This window comes from Ictalurus punctatus, chromosome 9, assembly GCF_001660625.3.
Source record: "Ictalurus punctatus breed USDA103 chromosome 9, Coco_2.0, whole genome shotgun sequence".
Lineage (NCBI taxonomy): Eukaryota > Metazoa > Chordata > Actinopteri > Siluriformes > Ictaluridae > Ictalurus > Ictalurus punctatus.
The window spans coordinates 10,867,116-10,880,000 of NC_030424.2; the positions used below are offsets into that span (position 1 = coordinate 10,867,116).

A 12,885-nucleotide genomic window follows, 5' to 3' on the forward strand; every position below is an offset into this window, starting at 1 on the left:
AATACTATCATCCATCCATCCATTTTCTTATCTTACACAGGGTTGAGTGGAGACTGGAGCCTATCCCAGGGAACTCGGGACACAAGGTGGGGACATCTTAGATGGGGTGCCAACCCATCGCAGTTCACAGTCGAACACACATTCACACACTACAGACAATTTGGAAATGCCAATCAGCCTACAATGCATGCCTTTGGACTGTGGGAGGAAACCAGAGTACCCGGAGAAAACCCCCAAAGCACAGGGAGAACATGCAAACTATGGGGGAGCTGAACCTCCAACCCTGGAGGTACAAGGCAAACATGCTAAATTGGTATCATATTTTTACAAAATAAAGAACAGCTATAAGAAATACTTGATAAATTCACTGATGCACAACATGATGGATTCATAAAATAACATGCACACACATAATATAAGAGGAGATCACCTGAAGACTGCTAGAGCATGCTGAGAAGTTTTAGGGTTTGTTGGGCTTTTCCATGACAATAATGATAATGATAATGAGTCTTCATTGATCACATATACATTAGAACACAATGAAATTCCTTTCTTCACATACCCCAGCATGTTAGGAAGCTGGGGTCAGAGCGCAGGGTCAGCCATGATACAGAGCCCCTGGAGCAGAGAGGGTTAAGGGCCTTGCTCAAGGGCCCAACAGTGGCAGCTTAGCAATGCTGGATACTGAACCCCTGACCTTCCGATCAGTAACCCAGAGCCTTAACTGCCAAGTCACCACTGCCCCAATAAGTGTTTGTAATGGTCACACAATCAATTTAGTTTTTACAAGACTTTCAATAATTTCTGTTGACTGTAGATTTTAATGTATTTTAATATACAGATATAATTAACTGGAGACTTTTTTTTTTCATCTTCAGTAAGAGTACAAAGGGAAAACCGTGGACCACAAACACACATACAAGAACTACAACACAAAACACATCAAGGACCAAGAGGAAGTGTCACTCATTGCTGAAATACCATTAGTAGCACCAGTGGCACAAACCATAGAGCTACAGAGTGTTTCCTCTACTAAGAATACTATAATAGCAAAAACAAAGAAACTAAGGAATTTGCAACTGTTGGACTTAATTTCCAAGATGTTTTTTTTTTTCATGAGTGCTTACAGTCAACAAAACACATGCCAAATTGTGTCAGCCAAGCTGTGAGCCAAAAGATATCTGTGTGACCTTGCCAGCCAAAAAGCACTGCTGATTGTAAGCCAGTTCAGTATTTCTGTCCTCGTTCAGTCAGTGAACTATGCTGACTGATTTATGTGTCTGAAGCCCTTGGAGGAAATTCGGCGTGCACTTTTGGAGTATAAATGACAGTTCATGTTGCGCTCACTAATGGGGCAAAGAGAATGCGTTTTCCACGCTTTCCTTTTTTTCCTCTGAGAATGAGTATGTGGAGGAGGAGAGACAGAGGAGTAGAGAGTGTGTCAAAAGAGAGACAGACACAGATCAAACGAGTACCTTGCATTCCTCACAGCACTGTCCATGGGCGCATACAGCATCTTCTTTGAGAGTACAAGTAGTTGCGTTGCAGCATGGATTCACACACTCCTGAAATACACACACACAAAAACACATAGCAAATAAATGCTCGACATGTTAACTTTTTGTCATATAGTGCATCTGGAAAATATTCACAGTGCTTCACTTTTTCCACATTTTGTTATGTTACAGCCTTATTCCAAAATGGATTAAATTCATTATTTTCCTCAAAATTCTACAAACAATAGCCCATAATGAGAACGTGAAAGAAGCTTGTTTGAAATCTTTGCTAATTTATTAAAAATAAAAATTAAAAAAAGGACATGTACATAAGTATTCACAGGCTTTGCTAAATACTTTGTTGAAGCACCTTTGGCACCAATTACAGCCTCAAGTCTTTTTGAGAATGATGCTACAAGCTTGGCACACCTATTTTTCGGCAGTTTCTCCCATTCTTCTTTGCAGGACCTCTCAAACTAAAACAGGTTGGATGGGGAGCGTCAGTGCACAGCCATTTTCAGATTTCTCCAGAGATGTTCAATCAGGTTCAAGTCTGGGCTCTGACTGGGCCACTCAAGGACATTCACAGAGTTGTCCTGTCGCCACTCCTTTGTTATTTTGGCTGTGTGCTTAGGGTCGTTGTCCTGTTGGAAGATGAACCTTTGCCCCAGTCTGAGGTCCAGAGCGCTCTGGAGCAGGTTTTCATCAAGGATGTCTCTGTACATTGCTGCATTCATCTTTCCCTCGATCCTGACTAGTCTCCCAGTTCCTGCCGCTGAAAAACATATCCACAGCATGATGCTGCCATCACCATGCTTCACTGTAGGGAAGGTGATGTAGGGATTGACCAGGTGATGAGTGGTGCCTGGTTTCCTCCAGACATGATGCTTGCCATTCAGGCCAAAGAGTTCAATCTTTGTTCAATCTTTGGTCTGAGAGTCCTTCAGGTGCCTTTTGGCAAACTCCATGCGGGCTGTCATATGCCTTTTACTGAGGAGTGGCTTCCGTCTGGCCACTCTACCATACAGGCCTGATTGGTGGAGTGCTGTAGAGATGGTTGTTCTTCTGGAAGGTTCTCCTCTCTCCACAGAGACGCACTGGAGCTCTGAGTGAGCATCAGGTTTTTGGTCATCTCCCTGACTAAGGCCCTTTTCCCCCGATCGCTCAGTTTGCCCGGACAGCCAGCTCTAGGAAGAGTCCTGGTGGTTCCAAACTTCTTCCATTTATGGATGATGGAGGCCACTGTGCTCATTGGGAGCTTCAATGCTGCAGAAATGTGTCTGTACCCTTCCCCAGATCTGTGCCTCGATACAATCCTGTCTTGGAGGTCTACAGACAATTCCTTGGACTTCATGGCTTGGTTTGTGCTCTGACATGCATTGTTAACTGTAGGACCTTATATAGACAGGTGTGTGCCTTTCCAAATCATGTCCAATCAACTGAATTTACCACAGGTGGACTCCAATCAAGTTGTAGAAACATCTCAAGGATGATCAGTGGAAACAGGATGCACCTGAGCTCAATTTTGAGTGTCATGGCAAAGGCTGTGAATACTTATGTACGTGTTTTTTTTTATTTTTTATTTTTAATAAATTTGCAAAGATTTCAAACAAACTACTTTCATGTTGTCATTATGGGGTATTGTTTGTAGAATTTTGAGGAAAATAATTAATTTAATCCATTTTGGAATAAGGCTGTAACATAACAAAATGTGGAAAAAGTGAAGCACTGTGAATACTTTCCGGATGCACTGTAAAACGGCAAACAAATTAACTACGCTGCCAAAAGAGAAATGAGACTCTGGAACTGCAAAAAATATACAGTGGAGGAAATAAGTACTGAACGTGTCAGCATTTTTTTCAGTAAATATATTTCCAATGAGGTTATTCACATGAAATTTTCACCAGACATCAGTATTAACTCAAGAAATCCACACATATAAAGAATTCACAACATTAAAGTCCATAAATAAAGTTATGTTTAATAAAGAGAAATGACAGAGGAAAAAAGTATTGAACACACTGACTGAAATTTATTTAATACTTAGTGGAGAAGCCTTTGATTGTAATGACAGCTTCAAGACACTTCCTGCATGAATAAATTAATCGGCCGCAGTATTCAGGTGTGATTTTGGCCCATTCTTCTAAACGTATTGTCTTTAAATTTGTTCAATTGGATTGAAGTCAGGTGATTGACTGAGCCATTCTAACACCTTGATTATTTTTCTCTGAAACCAATTGAGAATTTCCTTTGCTGTGTGCTTTGGATTGTTCTGTTGGAAGGTCCACCCATGTCTCATCTTCATCATCCTGCTGGATGGCAGCAGGATTCTTCTCAAGAATTTCCTGGTAAAGGGCTCCATTCATCGTTCCTTCAATTATATGAAGTCTGCCAGTACCATGCGATGAAAAACAGCCCCACACCATGATGCTTCCACCTGCAAACTTCACTGTTGGTGTAGTGTTTTTAGGGTGATGTGCAGTGCCATTTCTTCTCCAAACATGGTGTGTAGTATGACAGCCAAAAAGACTACACTACTCTCAGTATTTCATAGGCTTGTCCAAATGAGTTGTAGCACACTTTAAACGAGCTTCGACATGCCTTTTCTTTAGTAATGGAGTCTTATGGGGTGAGCGTGAGCAGTGGAGTGCATTGCCTTTTGTTTTCTCTGTGATGAAGATACCTGCTGCCTCCAAGTGTTTCTGGAGCTCTTTCCGTGTGGTCGTTGGCTCTTGGACTACTCTTCTGACTATTCTTCTGACTCCCTGGTTAGAAATCTTGTGAGGTGCGCCTATGTGTGGCCGGTTGATGACGGAGTGATGTTGCTTCCACTTGTGGATAATGGCCCCAAAGATGTTTACTGGAGGTTTCAGAAGTTTTGAAATAGGTCTATATCTGATTCCATCAATATGTTTTGCAACAATAAGGTTGCGAAGGTCTTGGGAGAGCTCTTTGCTTTTACCCATCGTGAGATGTTTCTTGTGTGACACCTTGGTAACGAAAAGCCTTTATGTAGACCATCAATGTACTAACCCAGCTGATACTAATTTGCACAGATGGGGGTATAATTACATACGGATTTCAGCTGGTTCCTTGCCTTACCTTGCCTTGGAGAACTGCTTTTTCTTAGCATGTTCAATACTTTTTTCCTGTGTCATTTCACTTAATTGTACATAACTTTATTTATGGACTTTAATGTTGTGAATTCATTATATGTGTAGATTTCTTGAGTTAATACTGATGTCTGGTGAAAATTTCATGGCAACACCCTCATTGGAAATATATTTACTGAAAAAAATGTTGATGCATTCAATACTTATTTCCCCCACTGTATATACATAGTACCTTGCATAAGTATTCACCAACTTGCAACTGAAATGGACTTCATTGGATTATTTCATGACTTTACATAAAGTAGCTGAAAAGTCAATATAGTTTGCAAAATTATTTACAACTAAACCATGAAAAAACACCCCACCAACCCCCAAGCTATTCTTGCTGTGGTGCAACCAGTTCCCATCAGAAGTCACATAATTACTTGAATGGAATCAACCTATGTGCAATTAAAATGTCACATGATATCAGTCTAAACTCACCTGTTCCTGGAAGTCCCCAAGGTTTATACTGTGTTCCCCAACCTCATCAGGCATTATAGGAGAACAGCTGTAATCTATATATCTTATATGTGTGTTATATATATATATATATATATATATATATATATATATATATATATATATATATATATCACAAACTTTATATATATAACTTGTACTTTGAACATCTCATGGAAGATGGAAGGTATTAGTCAGACAAGCAATTAATATAGGTACAAATACTTATGCAAAGCACTGTGTACATGGTCTTGTCTTATATACAACACCACAGGAACATTAAAACAGAAAAAAGAGCTTTTAAAAAAACAAGCTTTCTGTAGGTGTGTGTTAACACATGGTTTAGATTAACACATACTGTAAAAAGTCCCTCAACTACATTGTACTTGTGTTTGTGTGTTAGTGTGTGTGTATGTGTGTGTGTGGCGGCAGGGGGTTTGGGGATAGTGATTGTTTAAATACCCATCAGAGGGAAAAATGCTGAAACAAATTAAATGTGTAACCAGGATGTGTGTATGTTACTGCCAGAAAAGATCCGGTTTTCATCAACACTTCACAATTGAAGGAAAGGCAAGACGCCTTTCAACCATAAAAAGAGAGAGAGAGGTCAGAAAGACAAGAGTCCAAGAAACAACCCTGAGAACTGCAGAAGTGGTTTAACAGAAAAACATTGACTGGACGCACACCAGGTGTCTGTTCCCTAGTAGAACTCATTTAGGACATCGAGTTGATTTCACAAGGGCTGCAATTATGCCAAGCTTTTGTTTCTGTCTCTCTACTACTTCCTCTAATTCACTCCTTTTTTCCCTTTAACACAGCCCCGATATGTTGGTCCTGTGTTGACAGAACGCCGGGTGAGGCTTGATCTCTTTTGGCTGAGATCAGAATCTCTTTACAGACCTGGCTACTCCCCCGCAGTCTGACATCAGCCTGTTGTGTGTGCATGAGGACAGAACATGGAAAGAGTGAAAATGGGTGGAGGTCCCTCATCTGGCTATCCAATGAAGCCCCTTTATTGAGCATTCATCCTTCCTTTGGCTTGTATTCTCTGCATACTTCCAGATGTGTGAATGTGTTGTTAAATGCCTTGTCAAGTTTTGGTGCGTTATACCGTATATAGAACACTTTGATCAATCTGACCCAACAGAACAATCTGCTAAATGTCAACCAGATGAACTGTCAAGACCATCCAGGCTTTTGGTGAAGACCCAAAGTAGATCACATGAAGGAATTGTGTGCATTGCTTACACTGTCATAAAAAGTAATAAAAATTCAATTTGATTCAATTTTATTTGTACAGGACTTTTAACAGTGGACATTGTCACAAAGTAGCTTTACAGAAAAATATATAAATTAGGGATGTAAAGTTTAAATTGATAAATTTATCCCTAATGAGTAAGCCAGAGGTAACAGTGGCAAGGAAAAACTCCCTGAGATGATATGAGGAAGAAACCATGAGAGGAACCAGACTCAAAAAGCAACCCATACGCCATCTGAGTGACACAGGATAGTGCAATTAAAAATAAATCTCTTCTATAACTCTGTACTACATGGTCAAAAAGTGCAGTTGAACCAGGAAATTCATTACAGTTTTCACACGAAGTCTGTTTTGTTGAACTTCTCCACTGTTCACTGATGGAGACTTGAGTGCAGAACTGTTCATGGCAATTGCAGTCCTAAGCCATCATAGCATAACTGTTCATTGCGGTCGAAAGCCATCTTTATGGTTTTTAAGTAGTACCATATTCAATAATCTCAATGATCTTTGGGATGTCCATGTGGGGCCATCCTCAAGAGCAGCATGTGATTTCCAATTGGATATAATTAATTTCACCAATTCATGTACACAATTGGTTTAATTGTCTTGGCAAAGTTCATAATGATAATTTTTTTGCATTGCAATACATCTGTGTAACAGAATGCATTAATTTATTCAGTTATTCATTGACGGTAGTATCACTGGCCAGGATTAAAACACAACAAGACTTTGCTGTTACAGGAAAATAATCAGTGACTGGTTGATGTCATGTGAAGGGTAGTTACAATTACCATCACAAACATTTTCACAGAAAAGGACGTCACATTTTTGTCTATTAATAGTTACATTTAATAGTGTAGAACATCCTAAAAACAAGCTAGTTCCTGTTTCTGTTCACTCTTAAATCTCTTGTTTTTTTCTTTCTCTATGAGGTAATAAAGCAAAAAAGCTCCTTGTCAGGTTACAGAGAAGTCCTCTGTCCTGAAGACTCTTCATTGGTGGAGAAATTAATACTAACTATTACAAAGCTCTGACATTAGGGACTCCTTAAACTAAGCTTCTCCATATCAATGCATGCATTTCATGGATGTTTGATCTGTCTCGTGTATGGTTGGATAAGTTACAGAAATCTCAAAATAAATTGATAAGGTTGGTTTTAGGTTTTAGTAGTTTTACACATGTTGATGTATGCCATTTTAGACATCTTGATTGGTTACCTATAGAAAGCAGAGTAGCATATTTTAAACTAAAAATGGTACACAAAATAATTAATAAAAGAGCTCCTACTTATTTTAATACATATTTTTCTAGGGTAAGTGAGAGACATTTTTTATAATACTAGTCTCATGGATATTATATTATATCATTTTAAAACTATGTAAGGTCGTAGGTCTTTCGAATACTCAGGGGCTCAAGTGTGGAATAAGTTGCCTCTGGATATTAAAAGTATTTCAAATATGGTTGGTTTTAGTTTGAAAGTCAAAAGTTGGTTATTAGATAGGCTGCAGTATTGTGTATTGTGTGGATGTTTGTCACGAATCGTGACGGAGCAGAGATAGGACGGATGCAAGTGCAGGATGAACAGTTGTTTATTTGAAAGAGAGACAGGCAGACAAATCCAAAACGTGATCCAAAACGTAATCCACAAACATGCAAGAGGTCAGGCGATTGGCAAACAGGCATACACGGGGCAAGGCTGGAATCTAGGTCGTGGTCACGGAAAACAGGGTCGATAAACAAAACGAGAAACGAACTATGACGAGGAACTGGAAGCGGATAACCCAGCGCGAACTAACTTTAAACATAAACGTGACTGTGACTATGACTATGACTATGACTATGACTATGACTACTATACGAACTAAACTAATTCTAAACATGGACCGTGACTATGACTACAATACGAACTAAACTAACTCTATGACATTAATCTTCCGCGTTGTGTGCTGGGAGGCGCGTGGTATATATGCGGACATATATACTGGCAGACTGTGGCGTGAGCGGAACTTGGCTGGGCGTGTCAGCAGACTGTGGCGTGAGCAGAACTTGGTCAACTGTATCAGCAGGCTTGGACGTGAGCTCAGGGACGGGAGGCTTGGCTTGGACCTCAGGGACGGGAGGCTTGGCTTGGACCTCAGGGACGGGAGGCTTGGCTTGGACCTCAGGGACGGGAGGCTTGGCTTGGACCTCAGGGACGGGAGGCTTGGCTTGGACCTCAGGGACGGGAGGCTTGGCTTGAACCTCAGGGACGGGAGGCTTGGCTTGGACCTCAGGGACGGGAGGCTTGACTTGGGCTTCAGAGCCTGGAGGCTTAACTTGGGCTTCAGAGCCTGGAGATTTGACTTGGGCTTCAGAGCCTGGAGGCTTGACTTGGACTTGGACCTTAGGGACTTGAGACTTGACTTGGATTTCAGGGACTGGAGACTTGACTTGGACCTCAGGGACTTGAGACTTGACTTGGACTTGGACCTTAGGGACTTGAGACTTGACTTGGATTTCAGGGATGGAGGCTTGACTGGGATTTCGGGGACTGGAGGCTTGACTGGGATTTCAGGGACTGGAGGCTTGACTTGGATTTCAGAGTTGAGCTCTGCATGAATTTTCCTGTAGTAGTGGGTAAACGGCAGGGCAGGTTCACCTGCCAGACTTACCCCCCTGAGAAGTTGTTCTAGCTCCTCCTTCGCCTCCGGACTCCCGAATCGCATCATGTTTGGGCGGAAGATTCTGTCACGAATCGTGACAGAGCAGAGATAGGATGGATGCAAGTGCAGGATGAACAGTTGTTTATTTGAAAGAGAGACAGGCAGACAAATCCAAAACGTGATCCAAAACGTAATCCACAAACATGCAAGAGGTCAGGCGATTGGCAAACAGGCATACACGGGGCAAGGCTGGAATCTAGGTCGTGGTCACGGAAAACAGGGTCGATAAACAAAACGAGAAACGAACTATGACGAGGAACTGGAAGCGGATAATCCAGCGCGAACTAACTTTAAACATGGAACGTGACTGTGACTATGACTATGACTATGACTATGACTACTATACGAACTAAACTAATTCTAAACATGGACCGTGACTATGGCTACAATACGAACTAAACTAACTCTATAACATTAATCTTCCGCGTTGTGTGCTGGGAGGCGCGCGGTATATATGCGGACATGATCAGCGTCTAAACTGCTAGCAGCTGAGAGCAATACAGACCCACGTGAAATCCCAGCCAATGACAGGACAGGGAGGAGACATGACAGAAACATAAAAAAAAACACACGTGTCCAGATGTCATTACGGTCAACAACGGAAAAGCAGGTGCTCGCGCATTCGTGCTTAGAGCACGCTGCTTCAAGGGGGAATCATGACAATGTTAAATTGTGATTGTAAATTTTGCCAATGTAGAAACTTATTGTAGGTTTATATTTTAGTAAGCAATGCCATAGTAACCTGTCACTAGGAATGAAGTTTGTTCTTTACATCAAGGACTGTGAGGGAAACAAGTTTTTATCTTTATTGTGCTATCCTTGACAAAATGAGTGTATTTCACTACTTTTTTTTTGTCTAATAAATCAAATCAAATGATTATTTTTAATTTCTTGTTAAATAACGACATTCCTAATAAAATTATTAGACTTAGATTATTGTGGAGCGTCCACCATACACTTACTAATATAGAAACAATAACGTGTGCATTAATATAAACCTGTGATTTGTGATTTGTGATTAATGCACAATAACGTGTGCATTAATATAAACCTGTGATTATTAATATAAACCTGCGATCAACAATAACATTAAAACAACCTGCCTAATATTGCTTAGGTCCCCTTGTGCCACTAAAACAGCTCTGACCCATTGAGGCATGAACTCCAGAAGACCTCTGAATGTGTGCTGTGGTATCTACCATGCATTATCCTGCTGAAAGAGGCCACTGCCATTAGGGAATACCATTGCCATAAAGGTGTGTACTTGGTCTGCAACAATGTTTAGGTAGGTGGTACGTGTCAAAGTAACATCCACATGAATGCCAGGACCCAAGGTTTCCCAGCAGAACATTACCCAGAGCATCACACTTCCTCCGCAAGCTTGCCTTCATCCCATAGTGCATCCTGGTGCCATTTCTTACCCAGGTAAGCCACACACACCCACCCGGCCGTCCACATGAATAATGTAAGAGAAAATGTGAACCCATTCCTCCATGGTCCAGTTCTGATGCTCACATGCCCATTGTAGGCACTTTTGGCATTGGACGGGGTACTCTGACGGGTCTGCGTCTACACAGCCCAATACGCAGCAAGAGATGCACTGTGTGTTCTAAAACACCTTTCTATCATAGCAAGCATGAACTTTTTCAGCAGTTTATGCTATAGTAGCGGTTCTGTGGGATCGAACCAGACGGGTTAGCCTATACTCCCCACACACATCAGTGAGCCTTGGGAGCCCATGACCCTTTCGCCGGTTCACCAGCTGTACTTCCTTGGACCACTTTTGGTAGGTACTAACCCCTGCATACACCCCACAAGACCTGCTGTTTTGGAGATTCTTTGACCCAGTGGTCTAACCATCACAATTTGGCCCTTGTCAATGTTACTCAGATTCTTACGCTTGCCCATTTTTCCTGTTTCCAACACATCAACTTTGAGAACCACCATACACCCCATTGTAACGAGATAATCAATGCTATTCACTTCACCTGTTAGTGGTTTAATGTTATGGCTGATCAGTGAAAATTTTTATATCTTATCATCTCTTTGTATTGAATACTTTAGGTCTGTACAACAACTTCAAAATGACTCACTAAGCAACCAGTATAAGAGCTAATTGAATAATCAATAAGTTGCATAAATCGTACCTCTGGTTCTCCGCAGTCACATTCCTCTCCCTCCTCCACATAACCGTTGCCACATTTCTGTCCTCCATACAGCACTTTGACCTCTGGAATGTTGTAAAGACACATCCCCACGCCTTTGTCCAGACTGGCTGCAAGATCCTTCTTGCTACATGTGCTGAATACAGTGGGGAATGGGTACCTGAGAATGAGAGAGACGAACATGACATAGATATATGCAAAAGTCTATTCATTTTTGTCCTTCTAGCTAAGTGCATATGGTGTGAATATGCAGCATACAGAGTGAGGCTTACAAGGTGACCTCTTTTCCTTGCACAGTGAAATCTGGTTGGTGAGAGGCTGAGAGCTTTTTGCCCAGAATCCAAATCTGAATCTAAATCTGTTTGGATGTGCTGGGTTCTGCAGAACATTGATTCATGTGAATGGTATTTTTGGATGAATTCACATGTGCCTGTAATGCAGCCTTAAGGTGTTATCAGCTGCTTCTAAGACAGGATTCCTGAGAAAATTTCAAAATTTAACAAAGCCTTTGATATATAAAAAACACTTAAGCAAAGCAAAACACTTATCAGTATAATTATATTCTTACTCTTTGATATTCAAACTCAGCCAGCATAAGTCTAAATGGTAAAAGGTCATGGTGGAAATGCTCATTAAATTTCTTATGATTTGCCACTAGGAGCATGATTATACACAAAACCAGGTGTGTTTCTGAATCAAGCTTGACCATAGCACTCTAACAACCAAAGCAGGCAGCCTGAGCATCAGTTAATCTCTCTAGGTCAAAGAGCAGTCACTCATGACAAGCTGGAACGAAGCCACACTGTGAGAGCAGAAAGATCTGAGAGCAGAACAAGATGAGCTCATTTGTTTCAAGTTTACGTCTCTTTTTGAGGCAGCTCCATATAAAATGGGTGTTTAAAAACTTCACCTTAGAGAGACACACTAAGACACTAAAACTGGCAATGAAAAAGCCAAACACCAGAGCACACTCACAAACATTAGGCTGCAAACACATGGCCTTGAGTTAGTAGATCTTGAGTGAGATCTCTGCTTGAATTCAAGGGAGGGAAAAGTAAAATTTTGATGTTCATAAAGGTAATGGGGCTTAGCACCAACTCACTGGGTATTTACTACATGCTGTTTATTTTTAAAAGCTTCATTGTGTCTGGGTAAATGCTGTAATATAATAATACACAATGAATAACTGTGAAATTTCCTCTTGATTGTATTAGTCATTAGGCATTTCCTTCATCTACAAAATGTGATAATTAAATGATCAAATAATTTTCCATGCTCTTTGAAAATGTATGTGTGTGTGTATGAGAGAGAGAGAGAGAGAGAGAGAGAGAGAGAGAGAGAGAGTTGAGAGAGCTAGCTAGATCAACAGAAAGGTTAATCATCAAGGCAACACGCACGTAAGTAACATTTGCTCTTTTCACAGCTTGACTCTTGATCAAAATGGAGATTTTATGAATACATATTTCATGGAGTTGAGCAATTGGCAAGCCAACAAATTTTCAACATCGTCATAAAAGAACTGCCACAGAGACAGTATGTGTAAGGTCACAGTAACCCTGACCAGATATGCATTTTATGTTGTCTCTTCAATCAAGATATTTAAAGCCAAAAGATGGTATTTAATGTTTTTGACTCACAGAGTGTCTGACC

The 12,885-nt window shown here is 40.8% G+C and overlaps 1 protein-coding gene across 3 annotated transcripts in view; it reads right to left on the bottom strand.

The window, feature by feature from the left end:
* LOC108270250 (disintegrin and metalloproteinase domain-containing protein 12) overlaps positions 1-12,885 on the bottom strand; it is a 171,953-nt gene that overhangs the window by 24,724 nt on the left and 134,344 nt on the right. For all 3 annotated transcript variants that reach the window (XM_017476732.3, XM_017476733.3, XM_053682469.1), the window contains exons 12-13: positions 11,218-11,395; positions 1,476-1,565 (exon numbers count right to left, since the gene is read on the bottom strand). In XM_017476732.3, coding sequence (XP_017332221.1) covers positions 1,476-1,565; positions 11,218-11,395 — 268 coding nt within the window. The remainder of the gene's footprint in view (positions 1-1,475; positions 1,566-11,217; positions 11,396-12,885) is intronic.